The sequence below is a fragment of the Microcaecilia unicolor genome, chromosome 5 (assembly GCF_901765095.1).
Source record: "Microcaecilia unicolor chromosome 5, aMicUni1.1, whole genome shotgun sequence".
Classification (NCBI taxonomy): domain Eukaryota; kingdom Metazoa; phylum Chordata; class Amphibia; order Gymnophiona; family Siphonopidae; genus Microcaecilia; species Microcaecilia unicolor.
The window spans coordinates 144,269,248-144,293,097 of NC_044035.1; the positions used below are offsets into that span (position 1 = coordinate 144,269,248).

General features: G+C 40.3%; 1 protein-coding gene and 1 long non-coding RNA gene across 9 annotated transcripts in view; one reads left to right on the forward strand and one right to left on the reverse strand.

Annotated features, from left to right (window-relative positions):
• Positions 1-23,850, forward strand: part of CAMK2G (calcium/calmodulin dependent protein kinase II gamma) — a 563,068-nt gene that overhangs the window by 419,780 nt on the left and 119,438 nt on the right. For all 8 annotated transcript variants that reach the window (XM_030203383.1, XM_030203382.1, XM_030203385.1 and 5 more), the window contains one exon: positions 12,021-12,061. In XM_030203383.1, the coding sequence (XP_030059243.1) occupies positions 12,021-12,061 (41 nt within the window). The remainder of the gene's footprint in view (positions 1-12,020; positions 12,062-23,850) is intronic.
• LOC115470333 overlaps positions 1-23,850 on the reverse strand; it is a 113,502-nt gene that overhangs the window by 70,236 nt on the left and 19,416 nt on the right. The window lies entirely within an intron of this gene.

The following is a 23,850-nucleotide window of genomic DNA, read 5'->3' on the forward strand; positions in this document are numbered from 1 at the left end:
AGTGAAGCTGCATGCTGGTGCTTGCATGTCCATGGAGAGCAATGCACATGTCCACTGGCTGATATTAGCATACTGCTGATTGGGTATCACTTAACTTGGCATTATGGCCACATCATTGACACTGAATCTACTAACCAGATCTGCATGCTTGTTGCAGGTTCCTGTTCTCATTTTTCAATATATATATTTTTTATTTTTGGAATGTGTTTTAGATGAGCTGGGAGTTGCTTGAGTAGAGGAACTGGAGATCAGTGACTAATAGGTAGCAATTATGTTGATTGTGTTTTCTTTCAAGGGTAAGGGTTTCTAGCATCCAGAGCTGGGTGGGGGAGTAGTAGTTTGTAGAGCTGTAGAGGACAGTAGGGATATACACAGGACATACATTTTTGGTTAGTTTTATCTTTGGATTGTAAATTGCATAAATTTGCATAAACAGATACAGATATTATGTGTGAAACAAACAGAAGTATGAAAATTGGGAAGGAAAAAGGCCAAATAAAATGAAAACTAACCAAAACTGTCCATGTATATCCTTACTGTCCTCTACAGCTCCCCAAACTACCACTCCCTAGCCACCAACTCTGGATGCCACATTAGTGGCTCCTCCTACTGAACACTTTTATCCAATTAATTAGCAGGCAGAGCTCCACCCCCACTTCTGCTGGCATGAGTGCTGCCTACTTGGCTGAGTCTACCTCTACTGCTACATGGTACAGGAAGAAACTTGGATGCAAGTCTCACAGTCCCGAATTCCTTCCTGCACCGTGTGGCTTGACGGTAAAAAGCCAACCTGTATAGTGTAGACAGGGCCTGCAAAAAAGGAAGGGCAGTGCTCACAGTAGCCTTTGGTACCCCAAAGCATCATCACACTCCTGCCATGCTTACTGTGTTGCACCAGCCTGAAGGAAGGGAACATTCTCTTTAGCAGCTCCAACCTTATGGAATAGTCTTCCAAGTGAATAGTGCTGTGAGTTAAGTGTTCTTTCATTTAAGAAGAGATGGCATCTGGTCTTTGGCATTTCTTAGAAGTCATGTACATGCATTAAGATCAGAACTGCTAACTCACTACAACCCATCAAATATGGTTTTAACCAGTCTGCATAAATATACACCCACTGAGAGACATGGTAAGAAAGCAGAGTCAGATGACACTTCTTTTTTTTTTTTTTTTTTAGTATAAGTATAATGCGCTAGGAGAAAAACCTCTGTGCCCAATCTGTGATAGCTTCGCAGTGGTGACCTGTTTTCTATCATTGAACATGATTGTCCTCAAAAGAATCATTCACTGTCAATTACAAAAATACTGAATGAAACTATTACTTATCTTAACTTGAGGATAATGTAGTTCTTCCATTTAGGGTAGCTGATTTTCAAATTAAGGTCCCTTTTGTTACTGCAAATTATTAAAAGTCCAAAGAAATCCATTCATTGCACCAACATGGATCCAAGTTTCACAAACAGCTTCATCAGGGTGCTTCAGTGTCAATATCCCATAAACGAAATTTTCTCCTTTTACATAACAGAGAAAGTATTTTTCGTTTTACCAAAAACAGTTGAAATTCATCAAAATATTCACTTAAAGCCATAGGTTATAATGTTTTTTTTAAGTGAATATTTTGATGAATTTTACCCTATAATAACCTCAAACCTGCTGGAAGAGACTACATCTGCCTTTTGGCATTATGATTAACTGTCAAAAAATGCCAAGGTTTTTATAGGGCACAACAGCTAATGTCAACCCAACAATCAAAGAAAGAAATGTCAGTGTTATCAAATCCGCTCCCATATTAAATAGTAGTCCACTCTACTTTCTTATTAAGGCACTTGGGAGCTACTGTATCACGAGAGTATATTAGCCATTGTTCCTTCTAAAAATCTCAAATCATCTGAGGAATGACCAGCTTGATTCCAGTGTTGGACCCTGATGTATTCTGTTCAAACATGGTCATGTTGTCTTACTTTAAATATTTTATTTTAAACAGTTACATATTTTTGGTTCATCTTTTTTTTTTTCATTCTCTGTTTTTGTTTTTTTTTACCTTGTATCATTTACAGTACCATTTGCCTTTTTATTTTTACCTAAAAGAAAGATATTTTAAAAGCTTTCCCACACTATGGCTGGCAGCTGAGATATATTTGTAGTAGTGTGTGCCAAGATAACTAGACAGACTGGATGGGCTGATTGGTCTTTTTCTGGTAACTATATTTTATGATTTTTCACCAAGAATTTTGCCCCAACAGCGATTCTCAATCTGTAGGAAGCTGAATAACTAGACATAACATGGCTAGTCAAAAATCATGTTGGATTCTAGTTGAGATAAGTTTAGCTTCCGGTTTATTATCATGTGTTTTTGGGACCTCAGTGAACTACCATATTTTATTTTGATTTTTGACTAGCCATGTTATGTCGGTGTGCTCATTATTTTGACTGAAATAAATCTGTAAGACTGAACTATTATAGATTACACATTGAGTAGAAAGAAGAACATTTTTTTATACCATATCACATTGGGTTTGGACACATGAGGAGAGCCTTATGATGTGTGCAATGATGAGGGAAGGCTGTCCAATATTGTTTGGATGTGACATATAGCCCCCTCCTGAATTCTTGATAATTTCCCCCATTTTAGTAGGATTAGACTGTTTTATACTGAGGACTCCCCCATTTATTTATTCACTTAAAATTTTTTATTGTCATTAATTTATTAATCTTTTAATATTCTATTTATTGCTTGTAGTGAACCTCAGAATTATCTTGAAGTTTTGCCTTAACAGATAGAGGATGGTTTCATTAACTGTCTCCCATGAGAAATCTGGGGAAATCCTCATTCCTTCACCATTTTCTCAGTTAATCACCACACCCTTAGTGGCAATTTTGCCAGGACTCAATTGTGGCTTCTGAGAGGCCCTGGCCATTCTAGCATTGGCGTCTTATAGTATTGCTTATATATGTGAATGACTCCTTATATCACGATAGGTCATTTCCTCTGACCCACTCTCTCAATTCCGCTTCCTTTAACTGCACAGTAACTGGGTGCCCCCTTCTCTACAATGAGACGCAGGCCTTAGCACACCTGGCATTTAGTAAACCTTATTTTAAAGCAGTTGTTCAGTGATAGCAGTCACGGGTTAATGACAACGCATTGCTTTTCTTGCACTTGACCGTTCCTGTAACTTCAAGCTTGTATCTGTATTCTTTGGTGGGGTCACTGCACATAAAGGCCTAAATTCTATATATGACGTTGATAAAATTTTGCACTAAGCTCTATTCTATATACGGCACTCGGAGTTGGGCATTGTGTATAGAATAGCAGTTTTCGCTGGGAACCATGAACAATTCTAGACGCGAGGATTTATAGCAAGTAAAACCTAGTGCAAATTCTCGTGCCTTAAATTATGTGTGGATCTCCCTTATTCTGTAAAACTGCACGTAAATTCCAGGAATGCCCCTTATGCGCCCGTGCCCCTTTTTAGGATTTACGTGTGGATCCTGGTGCCTAAAAAATATGGGCGGAAATTTTGATTGATGCCAATTAGTAATTGATTATTAGTGCCCAATTATTGCTGCTGAATTAAATTGTGCATGGAAATTGGGTGCACACAATTTTGAGCGTCATGTGTAGAATTGGCCTGCCTGGTATGTACTTGTAACATACATCAGAAGGCACTTAGCCAGTGACTGATTCAACTAGTTGTCTGGTGATTTGAGCTACAAAAGATGAAAATTTGTGATTTAGCTCACACCTTTTTCATTTGTAGCTCAAGATGAGTTACATTTGGAAGCAGTAGTTATTTTTCTGTCCCCAGAGGGCTTACAATCTAAGGGACATATTTACTTTAAAGAGCGTTAGATTACTACTACATATCATATAATGTGGGTTAACAGCTAAAAGCATGTGCCTTAAGTGCAAGGGCTCTGCAGTAACTACTCAGAGTTTGTCCCTCATTCTCCCTGCAGTTTCCACACAGACAGTGTGCATTATTTTCAGGTACAGCGAACGTGCAGATGAACCTGTGTTGTCTGCACATTTGACAGCATGCACTATCTGCCCCCGCTGACTGCATTGTTTAGTCCTCACCCAGTCTGAATCTATACTCCACCCAGTTTGTTTATTAGATTCTTAATATACCATCTTTCACAGCTAATCAAAGTGATATACAAAAATCATTAGAAAATAAAGTGGAATGCCATTAATTAAAGTAACTCCTATTATCTAAAATGCACCATTCAGCATGCATACAATGAAGGGGGCAAGAAACTATTTATTTATTTATTTATTTGTATCCCACATTTTCCCACCTCTTTGCAGGCTCAATGTGGCTTACAGTACATCATGAATGGTGGAAATATATTAGAAGATAGATATTTAGTGTTACAGGAGGATATTGGGTAACATGATAATGATAAACACAATAGTGATATAAAGCAGATAGTGTAAGACAGTTCTGAATATATGTAGAGGAGTTGTATATATTCACATTTGTTGATCTTTGTGGTATGCCTTATTAAAGAGATGGGTCTTCAGTAGTTTGCTGAAGTTAGTTAGTTCGTAAATCGTTTTTAAGTTGCGCGGCAATGCGTTCCATAACTGTGTGCTCAAGTAGGGAAAGTTTGACGTATGCATTAGTTTGTATTTTAGACCTTTGCAGTTGGGGAAGTGCAGATTAAGGAATGTGCGGGATGATCTTTTAGCATTCCTGGGTGGTAAGTCTATCAGGTCTGACATGTAGGCTGGTGCATCTCCGTGAATGATTTTATGAACTAGGGAGCATATTTTGAACGTGATGCGTTCTTTAAGAGGGAACCAGTGTAGCTTTTCTCGTAGGGGTTTAGCACTTTCATATTTTGTTTTACCGAATATGAGTCTAGCTGCAGTGTTCTGGGCTGTCTGAAGTTTCTTGATTATTTGCTCTTTACAGCTGGCTTAGAGTGCGTTGCAGTAGTCTAGATGACTGAGCACCATTGATTATACCAGGTTACGGAAAACGGTCCTTGGGGAGAAAGGTCTTACTCTTTTTAATTTCCACATTGAGTGGAACATCTTCTTGGTTGTGTTTTTCGCATGGCTCTCAAGTGTTAGGTGTCGATCGATGGTAACTCCAAGAATTTTTAGGGTGTCCGAGATTCGAAGGTTCAGGTTTGGTGTGTTAATGGTGGTGAATTAGTTTGGGTTATGTTGAGATGTGAGTATTAGGCATTGGGTTTTTTCTGCATTAAGTTTCAGCTGAAATGCATCCGCCCATGAATGCATGATATGGAGACTTTGGTTGATGTCATTGGATATTTCCTTTAAGTCTTGTTTAAATGGGATGTAGATCGTTACGTCGTCTGCGTATATGTATGGGTTGAGGTTTTGGTTTGATAATAGTTTGACCAAGGGTATCATCATTACTACATCAAAACTAACCTCTGGGATGCTGCAAGTAAAAAAAGCATATGCCGCTAGATGGCAGCCCTAGTACTAACTGAGGACCAGATGTGCAAAGACAACTTGTAAATAATTCATTAAGTTGAATAGAGTCGGTGAGAGGGGGGATCCTTGTGGGACTCCGCATTCAGGTATCCATGTGGCCGAAGTGGTTGAGTTAGATGTCACTTGGTATGATCGTGTGGTTAGGAATCCCTTGAACCAATTGAGAACGTTACCTCTGATTCCGAAGTACTCAAGGATATGTAGTAGTATTCAGTGATCAACCATGTCGAAAGCGCTTGACATGTCAAATTGTAGAAGTAGTATGTTCTTTCCACTTGCAATCATTTGTTTGAATTTAGTCATGAGTGTCACTAGAACAGTTTCAGTACTGTGGTTAGACCGAAATCCTGACTGGGAGTCGTGGAGTATTGAGAATTTATTTAAATAGTTTGTGAGTTGTATGGTCACCATCCCTTCCGTTAGTTTGGTTATTAAGGGAATGGATGCTACTGGCCTGTAGTTGGTTAGTTCACTGGCACTTTTCTTTGCGTCTTTGGGTATGGGGGTGAGTAGAATATTTCCCTTTTCCTTCGGGAAGAGTCCATTTTGTAACATATAATTCAAGTGTTTCGTAATGTCTGTTATAAATTGTTGAGGAGCAGATGTCATTAGGTTGTTTGGACATATGTCTAGTTTGCAATGAGATTTGGCAAATCTTTTGAGTGTTTGGGAGATGATGTCCTCTGATAATGTCTCGAAGTTGGTCCAGGTTCTGTCTGCTGAGTATACGCCAGGGTCTGGGTCTAGACATTCAAGGAATTCAGCATAGTCGATGGTACTGACAGGTATCTTAAGTCGCAATTGTACGATTTTCTCATTGAAATATCTCGCGAGATTGTCTGCTCCTGGTACATCTTTGTTGTTGGTTGTGACTGGTGTAATATCTAGTAGTTTATTCACGAGTTGGAAGAGTTTATTTGTGTCCTTGTAGTTTGGTCCAATTTCAGTTTTGTAATATAATCTTTTAGTTTGTCTTATGGTATACTTGTATTCTTTGGAGTTGTTTCCAGGCGTTAAGTGTGGGGTCGTCTTTCTTTTTATTCCATGCATGTTCTAACCTTCTAACTTGTGTTTTAAGTTTTATCAGTTCTTCATTGAACCATGGTATTGAATTCTTTCTGTGTGAGGTTCTGGTTTGGGTTGGAGCAATATTGTCTAATATGGATCTGCATCTATCGTCCCATTCTAGGAGGAATTGGTTTGTGTCTGCCTTTATTGTCCATCCGTTGTAGTAGATCTGTTGCCAGAATATTACCGGGTCTATTTTTCCTCTCGTGGTATAGGTTTTTCCTTCTTGTTTGTTCGGTGAGTCTTTCGTTCGCCATTGGAGGGAGATGTTTGCTTTAAAGTGGTCGGACCATGGTGTAGGTGTCCATTTTGTGTCTGTTAGTATAAGGTTTGAGTTGGGATCGAGTTTGTATGTGTCTTTTGATGTGAGTTGGCTGCGTGTTTGTCCTGTGAAGATCCCATAGTTGTAGGAACTGATCACATTCTTGGTTGTTTGTTGAGTTGAGATCTTCAAGGTGCAGGTTGATATCTCCTATTATGATAAGATTTGATGTAGAGACACAGGTATTCGAGATGAAGTCCATAAAGTGTGTTTGTGAATTTTGCCAGTTGCCTGGCGGTCTGTAGAGCAGGACTGCGTTAAGGTGTTCCTGTAAGTTTAGGTGATTAATTCTTACTGAGGTGATTTCAAGTTGTGGCAGAATGGATTTGGCTGTGGCTGTAATGGTGAACTCAGATTTGTATATTATGGCTATTCCTCCTCCTCTTTTACCGTTTCTTGTCTAGTGGGTGATTTTGTATCCTGGTGGGCATAAATCTAAGATTATGGGGTCTTTAAGGTCATGAATCCAGGTTTCAGTGATGAATAGGAGATCAAGATTGTCTTTAGTGATCCAGTCTGTTATAGTCTCTGTTTTATTTACTACTGATCTGGCGTTTACGTAACCCATTTGGATTGGTTTGTAAGGTTCAGTATGGGACATGGATGTGTTAATTTTTATTAGTTGCCTTTTTTCTTGGTATCTGGTTCTGTTGTGTCCTTTCTTCCCTTTCTGTTGGTTATTTCCGAATGTATTTATACTATTAATAAGCTCATCTCCTTAGATATTTTTCATCAGCAAACATTATGCATATGAATCTGCGCAGGCCATTCTTTGGCGCACCGTAGTAAAAGGACCCCCTGAGCTAAGTACTCATTTATATAAACTAAATTAACTAAAATTGAAAAACTGAAAGTAAGAAAAGTATGGATGGATGATGATTACATGCTCATCCGATGTATTGCTTGGCTGAAGTGAATTAGCCTAGTGGATGAAAGCATGCGTATCTGATGGATCCAACAACAGATTCATATGCTTAATGTTGGCTGATGAAAAATATCTAAAGAGCTGGAATTATTAATAGTATAAATATATTAATTAAAGTAAAGCCTATCTAGAAGAGTATTGTAAGAGAAGGAAATGGGAAAAGGCAGCTAGAGGGGAAGAGGGACGAGGACATGTTAAAGTACAAACCAAGAGTGGAAGAAAAAAACAGTTCCACACAACTTCCACAAAAAAGTCAAAGTACAGTTCCAAAAGACACAGGCAAACTAGAAGTAAGAGCTTCTAAAACGTTTATTGGCCAAAAAATAATAGTAATCCACAATGTAGTAAAGAGGCAACCCAAGTGACCCTACATGGGCCACGTGGGGAGTAATTTTATAAAACCTTTTCTGTGTGAAAATCCTGTTTTACCTGCAGGAAAGGCTTTTATAAAAGTAAAAATTGTGTGCCTGCTAAGAGATTCAGTAAAAATTGGCTATTGTATGCAGCAAGAATGCTCATAGAAGTATCAGCAGAATCTTAAACGGTGCTGCAGAATTTTCTAATTCTCACAGCAGAGTCTACTCCTGAGCTGCTCTAAGAGACTTGGGTTCTTCAATATAGGTTGCAGGAATATTGTGGACCACTGCGTTTCTCTTAATTATATTAAATTGCATTTTATATTTGTTTAGAATTCGTAACTAGAATCAGGTATTTGGTCTAGTAGCATTGTAGAAATGAGTAGTGGTGAAAATTGATATGTTACCACTGATGCAGAGAGATCTATAGAACCCGGTCTATATGTGGTTAGTAATGACCTTGAAGGGAGCATGTTAGAGCAGGGGTAAGCAATTCCGGTCCACAGGAACCCCAGGTGGGTCAGGTTATCCACAATGAGTATGCAGGAGAGAGATTTGCATGCACTTCCTCCTTGCTATGCGGGACTGTCTCCTGCGTATTCATTGTGGATACCCTGAAAACCTTGACCTGCCTGGGGCTCTGGAGGACCGGAATTGCCTATCTCTGTGTTAAAGGACAACATGTCAAGAGGACTTCTGTCTTGCTCCCACTGTAGGGGCAATTCTATAAAGTGGTGCCTAAATGTAGGTGTGAAAAAATGCACTTAGCACATCGTTAGGGCATGCCTAACCTGTTTTAGAATAGTAGCACAAAGCCAGATCAATGGCAGTAATAATCTGTAATGGGCACCTGTTGCTAGGCAGAACTCCCATGACATGCTCATTGGTACAGCCCGTTTGCTGTTACACACCAACCCCCTAATTCTATAAAAGTCACCAAAAATTGTGCACACAATTGAATAATGAGCTAATTAGCACAAATAATTGGCCTAACAAGCAATTATTGGCACTGATTTGATTTTGTGTGAGTAGAAGAGAGGGGCGTGGAAATGGGAGGGTCATGGGCAGAACCAGGGGTGTTCCTAGCATTTACGTGCATTGTTATAGAATAAGGGGGCATATGCGCCCAATTTAGATGCGTACATTTGGAGCACATTTCAGTTGGTGCAAATGACCGTACCTAAAGTTAGTCGCGATTCCCGGCCGTAAACTTTAGTCTGTAAACTGTGCCTAACTTTAAGCATGGCTTATAGAACAGCGCTTCTTTCGGTGCCAAATATAGAATTCACTCCATGTGACTAGCACTCCAATTGTATAGAATAGAGCTTAGCACATAATGTGAGTAAATGTCAGTTTGTGACATCACATGCATAAGTGCACCAGTTCTATAAATTGGTGCATGCAAGTGCTGCCGAAATTTAGGTACCCTTTATTGAAATTCCCTTTATATCCTTTTCGAAGCGTGTTTTTGGGTTGTTCTATTGTAGTATTTCACAGAGGAGTTCTTTGAGGATGTTCTGTTTACATGTTGTTTTTGATTCCAGCTACCTCCAGTTTTGAGCCTGACTGCTGCTGTTGCTTTGTATTACCATCTTCAGTGCAGTATGGTCTTATTCCATGTTCTTCCCAACCAAACCATAGCACCCTGGATCTTTGTTATATTCCCCTTATTCACCCTGTAGGGGGACAGCTACAGTATACACAGAAAACCACAGAGGTATTTTAGACATAGTAGCCTCTACCGCAGAGCGCACCCTCCTCCTTCATTCTTGGCATCTCTGTATCAGCACCTCTTGGTTAATTCAAGTCACAGGACAGATGTTGAACCAAACCTAGTTTGAAAGGACCATTGGTGAAGATTTTTAAAGAAATGTTTTATAGATATTAGGGAAATAAAAGAGAGTACAACATAAAAATAATAGTGAAAGGCAAGTGATAATCTGGTCTCATACTTCAGAGAGCAGATAGTGTCATTTTACCAAAAAGAAAATTAAAAGAAAACCAACAGTATAATTGGGTAGCGCTGATACCTGCTTAAGGCCAACAAGTCGTTCAAGACAGTAGTTTTTGGGACTGAGGTCCCTTCCTCACAAAATATACTCTGATTTCAGATATTATTTACTTGTATCCCAGGGCTGGTCTGTGGCAAGTGCTGGACCCCATTCATTTGAGTCAGGTTTTTCTCTACCCTAAAATACCTGGAAATACTTTGGCCTGTTGCTGAGTACTCTTGCTACCGTGGCTGAATTGGGAGGGGAAACAGAGAAAAACTAACCTCTGGGATGTTGCAAGTAAAAGCATATGCCGCTAGATGGCAGCCCTGGTACTAACTGAGGACCAGATGTGCAAAGGCAACTTGTAAATATAGGTGCCATGGGAAAACTCACAGAGTCGCAAACAGCGACCGATACTCAAAGGGGATGGCATACGAATGATGTGTACGGATCCCCCTTTGTGCATCCGTCTCTGTGACTCGAACTGTCGAATACATTTGATACTAGACCACCACAGAGTTTTGTTTTTTCCAATTGCACCGGGGGAGGGGTGTCCACTGGACCACTAGGGATTTGTGGAAGGGTGGGGGTTACTAGACCTCCACAGAGCTCTTTGAGTTGCACAAGGAGAGGGGCTCAAGAGGGGGTTCACCGTAGTCCAGCAGATCTCCCTCTTGAACCCCCCCCCCCCCCCCCGTGCAACTCAAAAAGCGCTGTGGAGGTCTAGTAACCCCCACCCTTCCACAAAATCCCTAATTGGTCCAGTGGACCCCTCCCCCCCCCCCCCCCCGAATAAAAAGAAATCCCTGGTGATCCAGTGGATCCCCCTCCCAAGCCCCTTCTCCTGCACCTGTCCGCCCCCCCCCCCCTAAAACCCTGGTGATACAGTGGACCCCCTCACTCTAGTGATACCCCTTCCCCATACCTTCAAAACATTGGAGGCAGAGAGCATTAGCAACACATCCTCTCTCCTGCCTCTGGGCCCACCCTTTGCAAAACAGCGGCACCCAGCCTTCTGGTGCATCCTGGGATGCACTGGGAGGGACTGAGCACCATATAAGGAAAAAAACGCCCCAATGTTTTGAAGTGGAGGGAGATCACTAGAGTGGAGGGCTTGAGAAGGGGGTCCACTGGACCACCAGGGGGTGGGTTTTGTGCCTGGTGGTGTGGGTTGGGATGTAGTCCACTGAAACACCAGGGATTTTTGGTTCTAGGAAGAGGTTGCAGGGGCACACCGGGAGGGGGGAGATTTTGGAGCCTGGGGGAGGGGTCAAGATGGGGTCCACTGGACCACTAGGGATTTTCTATGGGGAGAGCACAGAGAGGAGATGAGCACAGGCAGGTAACCTTTGCAGCTGCCATAAAATTTAGCTTGTTAAAGTTAGGCACTTCTTTCTGTGCATCTCACAGAATGCTCATTATAATATTAATGAGCTTGTTGTGTTGTATTTGCATAGGATTCTCAGTAGTTAACGACACACGTTATTGCTACGGAATACCCCTTTGTGCATTACTCGCTTAATGTTTGCTTTAGACTGTCTACAACTGGTCTAAAGTAAACGTTCCTAGCATGGTAAACTTTGTGCATCGGGGCCGAGTGGGCGGAAACTGGGCTAGAATTACAAAATTATTAATAATTTTCCCAGTTGCAGGTGAAGAAAGTTGTTCCACTGGGCAGTATTCTTACTGGAACACCAATCATGAGAAATTGGTGCAGGTAACAGGGTAACTTACTATTCATTTCTAAACTTGGGTAGATAGGGAAATGGGGGGTTGAATTTGTCACCTTGATGAACCTTTGTTTGGGTAGGATAAAAGGAAAGCTGTTCAATTTTCTTTTTCTATATTCTTAAGTTGCCTCTTATCTGTTTATTGTTACAGCTGCCAAGAGTCTATTGAACAAGAAAACAGATGGAGTAAAGGTGAGTTCAAAAACACATGTACCCTCTGCATGAAATATTTGATATAAAAGTGATTCTTTACTACCTTTCCAAATGTATGCTGCCTTGGGAATTGTGGAGAGAGGCAAGATAGCTTTCTTGCTGCCAGTGAAAGCTTGTGTGACAATGCTGACGACACAAAGTTATTCAAAGTTGTTAAATCGCAAATGGATTGTGAAAAATTACAAGACTGGGAGACAGGGCATCCAAATGGCAAATGACGTTTAATGTAGTCGCCGACCAGGAAAGGGATCTAGGTGTCCTCGTTGATGATATGTTGAAACCCTCTGCTCAGTGTGTGGTAGTGGCTAAGAAAGCAAATAGAGTGTTAGGTATTATTAGGAAAGGAATGGAAATTAAAAGTGAGGACATTATAATGCCTTTGTATTGCTCCAAGATGTGACCACACTTCGAATATTGTATGCAATTCCGGTCCTGATCACCGTATCTCAAAAAAGATATAGTGGAATTAGAAAAGGTACAGAGAAGGGCAGCAAAATGATAAAGGGGATGGGACGACTTCCCTATGAAGAAAGGTTGAAACGGCTAGGGCTCTTCCGCTTGGAGAAGAGACAGCTGAGGGGAGATATGATAGAGGTCTATAAAATAATGAGTGTAATGGAATGGGTAGACACAAATCACTTGTTTATGCTTTCCAAAAAATAGTAGGACTAGGGGGCATGCAGTGAAGCTACAAAGTAGTAAATTTAAAACGAATTGGAGAAAATATTTCTTCACTGAACATGTAATTAAGCTCTGGAATTTGTTGTCAGAGAATGTTGTAAAAGCAGCTAGCTTAGTGGAGTTTAAAAAAAGGTTTGGATAGCTTCCTAAAAGAAAAGTCCATATTCCAATATTTAAATGACTTGGGGGAAATCCACTGCTTATTTCTAGGATAAGCAGCATAAAATGTATTGTACTGTTTTGGGATCTTGCCAGGTACTTGTGACCTGGATTGGCCACTGTTAGAAACAGGATGATGGACCTTTGGTCTGTCCCAGTATGGCAATACTTATGTTGCAGTGTGAAGATTGGAAAATGGGCTGCAGCACACTGAAATCTAAGGGACGAGGTGCTCAACCCCTCTAAAGAGGTCTTTCCTGGCTTCCCTTCTAAAGTTGGCCTCTAGCATACAATAACACTTTAAAATCTCTAGCAGAAAAGTGGCGAGACTTCATGAATCTGTAGCTTCATAGGAGTGGTGATGAATAGAATAGCCCCATTTTCTCAAAGCTGACCATTTAAGAAATGAAATGGCAGGATTGGGAGCAGTGAAGAGTAGTGTCAGTTTTTCATGCCAGGATGCTGGTACACAATGTATTACACTACTTTAAACACTGTAGGTTGGTCTTTTTGTGACAAGAAAGGTTTGGTTCGAAGTTAGCTGTAGAACCCTTATTCCACTGTTCAGAGAAAATTCTGTTGCAGTTCATACCTACCTGTTACTTGAGGAAACAAACATCCACGTAGAAATTCCTACATTTGCTGTGACTGATAGAGGGTTCAAGAGTGAGATGGCATTAGAAACTAGACTAGGTGATCTTGACTGGCTGTTGAGAGGATTTAGAACTGGAGACCAACTTAGACTTATGACAAGCATGTATGTCCGCTGGTAGATATGCCATCTCAAGTGCCTAAGTCTGGATTCATGTCTTAGGGGGTCTCTACCACCTAGCTAAAAATGTAGGTAGGGTATGTCTTCTGCTACCAACTTTCCACCACTCTTTTGAAACAGTTATTACAGGTGCGGACCCTGCTCAGTAGTGGTTGGAGGCCTTAATTCACATGTGTTAGGTCATTAGAATCCTGCCTACAGAACCTGTCAGATTTGACCTAGGAATACAGTGAGCTGGTTTACTGTGTCTTTGCACTATAGAATGTAACTCTTGCATTTTATAAATGCCAGTCCTCCTTACCAGTTTTGAGCTTTGAATTCAGCAGTGAAAAACTGTGCAGTTGCTCTGTAGTGGTAGCATTCTTATCATGCAAAATGAGTTTGTCCTGTGACTTTCGGAAGTATTTTAGAACATTTACTTGGCTTTACACGTGTAAATAGTAGAATTAACACATATAAACAGCAGTTTTAGAAAGCTGCTGTTTACGTATGTAAAAGCCAGAGGGTGTATTATTTAAATGGTAATATGGTTTGGGCAGGAACCAAAAAAATAAGCATGTATTTTCATGTTGACAGCTCAAAAAAAGTTGTGTGCTTGCATTTATGCTTGCTCCAAGGTAGGCATAAGTGTAAACCCAAGTGCTCATTCGGGCTTGGAGTACACACCCAACATTGAGGGGGCAACTGTGCTTACCGCTCTGCTGTGAAAATCCCTGTCCATAGGCCATTTTGCTGTGGCGCGTGAAAACGTGATATAGAAAATATTTTAATAAACTAAACTAATAACCAGAAGTAAAGCTGCTTCATTCAGTTCTTAATTGGAGGCTCCTTGGTGTATTGTTTTCTAAAAGCTGGCACTTAAACATGTAGTTTCTGACTGACATTTACATACACAAAATCTGAGAAATGCTGACATATAAATAATACACACACACACACACATTTATATATATATATATATATATATATATATATATATATATATATTTGTGCTTTTTTTTTTTAATGGCTCTTCCCTCTGCCTGGGCTACACAAAACATAATTAGAGGACGCCTAAAGTTATGACTTGGTATCCAAGAATTATAGGCTCTGCCAGTAATACTTAAGATAGAAGGACCATCTGCCTTTGGAAGGATTTCTTTTCTGGTGTATCTAGGCCTCTGGTGGGTACTCTGGCTGTAGTCTCACCTATTCTTTTGATTTGTATGTCAGATTTTTCCAGTGAGTCTTAGCATATTGAAGGTAATTTTATAAAGTCATTCCCACACTCATGAGTTACGTAAGTGTATGAGTGACCTCTTACAAAATACAATCTGGCATAAAAGTACACACTTTGGTATGATGGCATGTACTGGCATAGGGTAGGAGTTTTGGGCAGAGCGCTGGTGGAGTTTGCATGTATGCATGTAAATTATACCTTTTTTATGATTGTATTTGTATAAAGTGCATTCTTTATTGACATTAGCTCTCCAGCAGGTGTTAAGTGATGGCAGCTTTGTTCAAGGCACATTATGTGCCACTAGTATTTTATAGAAACAAGTAGGCATCTTCTTGTCTTTATGAAATAGCAGCTATGAAGGTATTTGCTCATGGCGCCCTGTTAGACATTTACCCTCTAAGTGGCAAAAGCCCCTTGAAACTGGTTCTATGTGACAAACAGTGAGGTTCCTCAGAGAGTGAGCCAGCACTGGATTCAGTGACAAGCTGCGTATAGACTCTGATTTTCCAGTGAAGAGCTTCACACAGAACAGGAGAGTCGATCCTCAGAGCCAGCAGGTGTGTCGGTTGTGTTTTTGATTCCTGTGAAGCTTTCCTATCAATCAGGGGAAGTCTCAAATTTTAGGCTGATTGGCTGGCAACAACATTTTTGCAGGAAGCTTGAGCTTCATTTTTTTTCTTCTCTATTCGCTCAATTATCCAACAGTCCAAAAGAGAGAATTTGATCCTTTATTTGTTCTTTTTCTTGTGTGGGGGGAGGGGAAGACTTTGCTATTCATCTTCAGAAAGAAGACTAGTAAAATCTAACATGACATAATGAACCTGAGAGGAAAAGCTGGATACTTTTACCTGTAGACTTGCTTATTGGGATGCTAATTCAGACTGATTAGGGCCATGGAAAGTAACAGTTCACACAGTTAAGTTTTGCAGTTTCTGCCAGAAGAGCCATAAGCATGACTCAGGGTTTCATAAGGGAACACCACTAGTGCAAAGTAGCCAAAATTGCAGCTATATTGGTAGAAAGGACCCTTCCTGTAAAAGAACATGTGGTTAGGCATATGAAATTTGCTTGTATAAAAAGGTTGTAAAGCCAGAAGTTTTGCCTTGAATTCAGTTGCTTTTGGGCCTGATTTTCAAAGACAATAATCCCCCTGGTTTAAAAATTTAAAATTGACAGAGAGGCATTCTCAGGCCCGACAGAGACCTAGGCTGTATTTCCTTTGCCTTTCACAACCTGTTTTGAGCAACAGAGTGCTTACTGGATGATAGCTTCAGGACAATCTGTGGGGTAGTTATCAAGATTTTTGCCTTTTGTCCCTTCCAGTCAGGTTCCTCAGTGGTCATCAATTCTTTTATTTTTGATAATTTGGAAGAACATGGAGCTCATCAAAAACCAGTCGAAGAGAGAGGTTTTTAGAGACTGAATGAAATTAGAGGTCAAGGGAAAAAGTAAGGATTTCTTTTAGACTTGGAGCCAGGACCGGCCCTAAACATGAGCAGTTGTACTTTTCACATGTGGCTTTGTTTTTCATCTTCTACTGACTTATTCAGAGGGGCCCCAAAGTGAGTCTCTGCATGTGGCCTTTTATCGCCCACAGGTTGGTGCCACTTGAAATAAATACGTTTAGGAACTTTGGGTACTAGATGTCATCTAGGATGGTTAACTGTTTTATTGATTTTTCTCTTCTCAAAGTTTCTTCTTGATCTTGAGTAGGAAAGCGCGGGGTACAAATGTAACAAAAATAAAAAACCTTGAGAGTTCTTTGAGGCCAACAGTTGTTGTCCTCTTGGAAATAGCTCATCACTTGGAAGAAATACAAGTGATCAGCCCAGTATCCCCAAATAAGCCCAGTATCCCCAAAGTACAGGTACATTCCAATTAATTTCTAAACACGCAAAGAAACATGAAGGTGTTGCCTGATTTGTAAATTGGCATTTCAGAGTTTTGTCCAAATGTGCCAGTTCAAGTTGAAATTCTTCCCTCGGTGTGTACTACAGAACAGACCAGATGTTAGGATTCAGTGGAGCAATCAGAACTGGCTCCCAGATTTGAACTTTACTGATGTTATTACACTGATGGGAGAAATAAGAGAGAACTTACAGGAACTAACCCACTGGGAAGATTGGACTGAGAGTCAGCAATGAAAAGACTGAGATCATACAAGTTGGTGGTCAAACCATATAGAAATTATCAGTAACCAACGATGTGGTTTTTTGTTTGTTTGTTTGTTTTTTTTACATTTGTACCCCGTGTTTTCCCACTCGTGGCAGGCTCAATGCGGCTTACATGGGGCAATGGAGGGTTAAGTGACTTGCCCAGAGTCACAAGGTGCTGCCTGTGCCTGAAGTGGGAATCAAACTCAGTTCCCCAGGACCAAAGTCCACCACCCTAACCACTAGGTCACTCCTCCAACTTCACTTATCTTGGTAACCTTATGTCCAGTGATGATAGTGTCAAGAGAGATGTCAGTCACAGGCTTGGCATGATGGCATCAGTATTTCGGTGGATGCATCAAATATGAGCTACAACAATACGAAGGTGAAAATTAAGCTCTATAAATCTATTCTGTCGACTGCAGTCTGTGCCTATGAAACACGGAAAATTACTACTAAGATAGCACATGGGATGTATTCCATCAGCAGTGCCTGTGAAGAATTCTTGGTGCCACCATATTGCTAGTGAGGAGATCCAAAGAAGTGACTCGTGAGTGCTCTGAAATTTTATTGTAGCTGAGTGAAGGGTCCTGCTGGCTGGACATATCATATAAGGCTGCATAATTACTGACATCCTAAAATCCCAATGCAGTAGACACCAACAGCTGGAAAGAGAAAAAGGGAAGGCCAAAAAAGATCTGATGTAGTATTATCTAAAAAGATCTTTAGTACCCTGGTACCAACTGGGAAGATATGGAAGCTGTTGTGGTTGATCGGAACATTGGGAGACACTGGCCAAGGTGCCCAGATAGACCTAAGTCTAAGTAAGTGTAGTTTGTGCAGTTTCTTTGGAGAATTTTCTTGCCTCTCAGCCTGTAGGAGACATACCTGTACATATGGTTTTCCAAAAGTCATAAGATATTTTTGTGTTTTGATTTTCAATATGCAGCGCTCTTTTGGTCTTGCCTGAGCAGTCATGATCTTGTTAATAGCTCTACTTCCTATACAAGGACTCTTCCCTATCTGGAACACTTTCTTACCAAAAACTGACCCTGTCAAGAAAACTGTGTGGCCAGAAACAGAGAGACATTATTGCTGGGGGACTGATTTGCAAAAGACCGCTATAGAATCATTTGAGCAGCTGATCCACTTAAGAACTTGTTTTTACTCAAAAAGGGTCTATAACTGCTGCTGGAGGACAAAATATTTTTCAGGGAGGGGGGTTCAGTTTCTACTGGGGCGTAGCCAGACAACAGATTTTGGGTGGGCCTAGATAAGAAGTGGGTGGGCACCAAATGTTCTCCCCCCACCATCACCACCACCAAAACAATATCTCAGCTGGCAGGAAAATGCATCTTTCCACCTTGGCAGTCTGCAGCAGGCATGCATTGAAAACTGAGCATGCACAGGTGCCAGTATTGTGGAGAGTAGAATTTTGTTGCTATCAGGGGAAAGTCTTCAGCTGACAGAGATTGGGATCTCCACCAGCTACCGCTAAACATGTGCTACTGTTGGGTGGGCCTGAGCCCTAAGTGGCCCACCCAGGCCCACCTGTGGCTACGCCGCTGCTACTGAATCAAAGAAGCGACATCTGTGGCAGTTGTTGGATCCTTACACCTGGAGACAGGTCCCCGGACAAAATTTCACAGTAGAACACCACAGAACTGGTTATCAATTTTTGTGGCCAGTGGCTAAGGAGAACCTGTTCTTCATTTCTTAAAGCTGATTTGTATGGAAGATTTTTCCTGGTTAGTTGGAAGGAATGTGCAGAAGTATGAAAATCTGCATCAGTATGTTTTTCCATATAGCATTGTCACATTTGGGAAGTGATTCTTAGTACTGTGCATGGAATATAGTTCAAGGCAGAACTAAGTCTACAGCTGGACATCTTAGAAATGAGAGAAGTTCTCCCAGCCTTAACTATTATTCAACCTTTCCTGAAGTACAAGAAGGTGAGCATAAAATGTGGCAATCAAGCTGCAGTCATGTGCTTATGTAAGAGAAGTTGGACGCATTGGTTGTCTTGTATTTAAGTCCTTATGGCAGGACAAGTCATAGAAATAAGTATATCTTCCTCTAGTAGCAAGCTTTCAGCATCTTTTGCAATAAAAAGCAAGTTGTATGAAGATTCTAACTCAGTGTGTCATAAATTCCCAATGTGGGGAAAATCTTTGTCGATATATAGAGAGGATTTGTCATTTATATGAGTCAGTGTCTTAATTTACAAACTTGAAATAGTCCTGATCTCTTTCTGATTTATTTTTTAATAAAAAACCACACTAGCTGAGAGCCAAGGTTGTTGCTCCTCCCCTCTACTGCAAATTCAGGTCATGCTGTGGATGATGTTTCTGGGTTCAAAAGCAATCTCTTGGGATTTAATTTAGTTATCTTTTGCATTACTAGCTAAAATAATCTGTGAATAATGTATACATTACTGGGGATCCTATGGTGATTCATTTGATTAATTGTCTTGCTTTCTGAAGTTTATCCTTCAGCCCTTGGTTAATGCTATTTTCTTGGAAAGGTACCATGGTATGGCCACTGTAGTGGAACGCCTCAAAAGACCCCAGAAGATTAGCAAATTATTGACTTATCTCAAATTTGCCATTTGTAGCCAAAATCATGGTAAGGATTGTGCATGAGCAGCTTGTTGATTTCTTAGATGAAATCAGTGTGTTGCATGCAATTCAGTTTCTTGTAGGAAAGGGCATAATATAGGGTTTTGTTACAGATGTTTTTGAAACAGGAAGGGAAACTGAGTTGTTCTTATTTCCCTTGACATGACAACCTTTAACCTGATTGATCATGTATTCTTAGATGATTGCAGTCAATTGGAATCTGCTCATTTTTGACTGGTGGTTCTTTTCAGATAATTTTGGAAAATGAATTCAATGTCAAAAAGAAACTAATTTAATGGAGTTCTGCAAGGATCTGTCCTGAGTCCAGTATTTTCCTGGTCCCTGCTGCTACTTTACTGCAGAATTATGGATTAAACATTATATGGATGGCTCTCAACTTTTGTAATATTGCAACCCTGCAGTTGGATGACTCTCTACAGTTGCTACCTGGTTGTCATCAAATCACTTTAAACTTAATGTTTCAAAACCAGAAGCTATGGGCGTCTCTAACGTTTAGCGTGCCCACAATTTTAGTGTGCGCTAAAAATGTGATAGTGCCTTAGTAAAAGACCCTCTCAGATTTTATCGAAGCATGTTCTACAAGAGCAGTCTCTACTTCCTTTCTAGAAAATAGAGGTGCCTCAACTGAGGGAGATGCAAGATGGCTGCATGGAGATCCATATCCACTTCTACAAAGCACTACAGAGTGGATTGATGAGCCCAGTACAATAAAGTCTAATCTCGGTGACTGTTGAAAGAGTATAACAGACTAGAAAATTTTCTTCTGGTCAGTTTTCTTTCTGTCCACTCAAAATAACAGTCAAGGCTGGCCGAGTTAGCATGTCTGTTGCTTACAATGCTGGGGTGCACGTGTTGTACTTTGTTATTATATTTAAATCATTTTTATTGATGGTATTAAACAATACAATCTTTATAATGTAACAGCTTCCATCATTATAAAACTTCCCTACCCTATCATTCCCTACTCTGCCCCCTCCCTTCCCTATCTTCCCTTCCCTCTAGCCCATCTACCCCCCCCCCCCCCCATTCTAAATGTTAACATTCGTAATAAATGACAAGGCACAAAATTATACATTCAATAATTGGCTTCTTGTTCTAGAAGGCATAGTGTCTAGGAATGGGCTCCATCTAGCTATATATAGATCGAGCTCTTTGCAAGGTTTTTCTTTGCATATTAGTCTCTCCATCCTCAATAGGGATATCATCTGGATTCTCCATGTCTGAAGCGATGGTCCCCTGACCTCCAGCCAGTCTATTAAGATTGCTTTCTTCACCAGCATGATGGCTCTTTTCACAAAAGCGGTGTAGCCTTTGGGTCTCGGTTTGCTAAGTTCCGGTTTGCCAAATGTACTTTGTTATTATATGTGACAGCTCGAGCACTGTCTTAAATTTTTCCATTTCTCTTTTGACACAGTTCAATTTAACTCTTTCTTGAAATATTGGGGAAACATGTTTAATTTCTCTTTGGTTTTTTTGTTGTTTTTTGCTTTGTATGTTTGTCCTATATGTTTAGCCAGGTAAGTACTCGGACCAGGTGGGAAAGGCTTAAGTTGTCGAAATGCAAAACTTTAAGATTCACTTTCTCACAGATTCTTTTGGTCTTCCAGGTCTATTAGTTTCCATTAGTGAATGCACCCAGCAAACCCGACTGTTCACAGCAATAGAAAATTATCAGATAGAACATTTTCCTTTGTGCTCCTAACAACTCAGTGGACATGTTTATTATGAATGACAAACCAGGTTTCCTAATGTTTTAAAGCCACCTTTTTAAGAAAATGAGGGTCATTTCCTCACTTTTTGACAAGTATATGGGGCACTGTAAAACTGACTAGTAGTATATGAGACCGTGTGTTCTTTGGCAAAGAAAGTGGGGGAGATGAGTCAGTTTTATGGAACTGTACACTCTAAAGCAAGCATAAGCACACTATGTAATTAGAAAACAAAATGACAACATTTTAATTATACTCCCATAAGACTTTACATACACTAATAGCAGTATTGAGACATGAAAAGGAACGATTTTTCTAACTTGCCAAGATTCCTCAGCTAGCAGAGTTCTAGAAGTCTCCTTTTCACTGAGAATGAACTCGGTCTTGTATATCTGTTTTTCTGTCTTATGTCATTACTGTAAACCAATTTGAATGAATACATAGTATTTGGTAAGATGATATATAAAACCTGTTAAATACATGCAGTACCCAAATGCATATAGCTGAGGTTTATATCTCATTGAGAGCAGCCCCACATGTTACAGGCAATCAAGGGGCCTGACTTAGATTTGTTGTGCTTCAGGCAAACTGTAACACTGGCTGTACAATTGCCTCATAGTTTATTATCTATATTCATGTGATTGATTCTTCAGAGAGGTATGTTTGTTTATTAGGCACTTTTCACCAAGGATAATCAAAGCCGTAAACAATCAACAAAATTGAGTAGCAGGGAAAGGAACTAAAATTTTTTATAGGAGAGCTAAAAGAAAAGTCATGGTAGCAGAGCGAGACAGAAAGGGGGCTGCTGCCTGTGTGTGCGTTTACTGCACTAAAGAACCCCAGAAAGTCAGAGCAGTGATGAGCCTTCAGAGAACTTTTATACTTCCAGTAGGACTGCTCTTCTGGGAGGGAGGGAGGGAGGGAGGGAGTGTTTCAATGAAAAGGCGCAGGGCAAGGAAGGCTTTGAGGCATATTTTCAAAGCATTTAGCCTTCCAAAGTTCCATAGAAGCCTATGGAACTTTGGAAGGCTAAGTGCTTTGAAAATATGCCTCCATGTGTCACGTGGACTCAAGATGAAATCAAGAAAAACCTCGGTGATACCAGCAATTTGAGGGCTAAAAGATCAAACTATGTGAACTCAGAGAAGACTCGCCATTTACCCAGATCCTGGAGTAGATTTATGTGCTAGTTAAACCCCCACCCAAACTACAGGCCAACAGAATTCCGGTTTTCACTTCAGCGCCAATACCAGCCTTGTTTTGGTTTCAGCTGGAAACAAAATTTTAGACTGGCTCCCTCCCCCTTCCCTATTCATGCATAGAAAGACTGAGCTCCCTCCGCCCGGGCCCACTCATAGGCCTCCCCCTACCCCCGGGCCTACCATCCATCCCCTGGTGGGTAGTCAGGGCAGGTATTGTCTTGAGACAACCGTTTTGGCAGTGGAATGGATATGGGTAGTAGCAATTAGGGGATCACTCCTACCCCGACTTCCCACTAGACCACCAGGGACAATTGGCCAGGAGGGGGTGTTCTGTGTAGGGGGGAGTGGCAGCTTTTTACATGCAGGGGACAGGCTGGGCTGGCCCTTAGCTGCTGGTCCAAAAAAAAAGATAGACAATCCCACAAAAGTCAGAACAAGCAAGCCCAAGAGTGGGAATGACCAAGGTGTTGAATTAAGAAATGTAGGTAAGTCTTTATTATATGTATTCCCTTGTAGTCAGCACAATCAAAGTAGTATGCAAGCAGTCACTGGATCATGGATTCTACAGGGTCCATGTTTCAGCCTATGCCTTCATCAGGAGTCCTTAACAGACATAAAAATACACGTGTAATTAAATATATACAAATGTGCAAATCTATACAATAAAAACAAGCAGAGACGGATGCCAGTAAAATAAAATAATGAAGTTGAACAAATTTAAAAAAATAAATATGAAATGATAAATGCCATATGCTCATAGGGATAATAAAGGAATATACAAAAAGAACAGAAGAATAAAGACACAATAAAAATCGTGCTATGAGGAACATAAAGTGCAAATATTAACATATAAAATGCATTTAAGGATGGTGCCCATAAATACTTAAAACATGGAACCCAAGTGCATTTAATGCAGAAAGTGCAAATGTATGCAAAACATACTGTAATATAAATAATGTGTAGTGCTTATTGTGTGAGGAGACTCTAAACAAATGTGAATATGTATAAGGTGCATTTATATAAATGTATAAAGTTAATAGACATACCGTGCTATCTTCTGAATGGCTAAGAACCAAAATACATACACAGAAAAGAACCATGACTGCATATCCAACATACTACTACTATTTAGCATTTTTATAGCGCTACAAAGCGTACACATCTGCAGGAATATAAGTAAATCGATTGTGGAAAGTGTCCATCGATTGTGGAAAGTGTCCATTATCAAATAAAA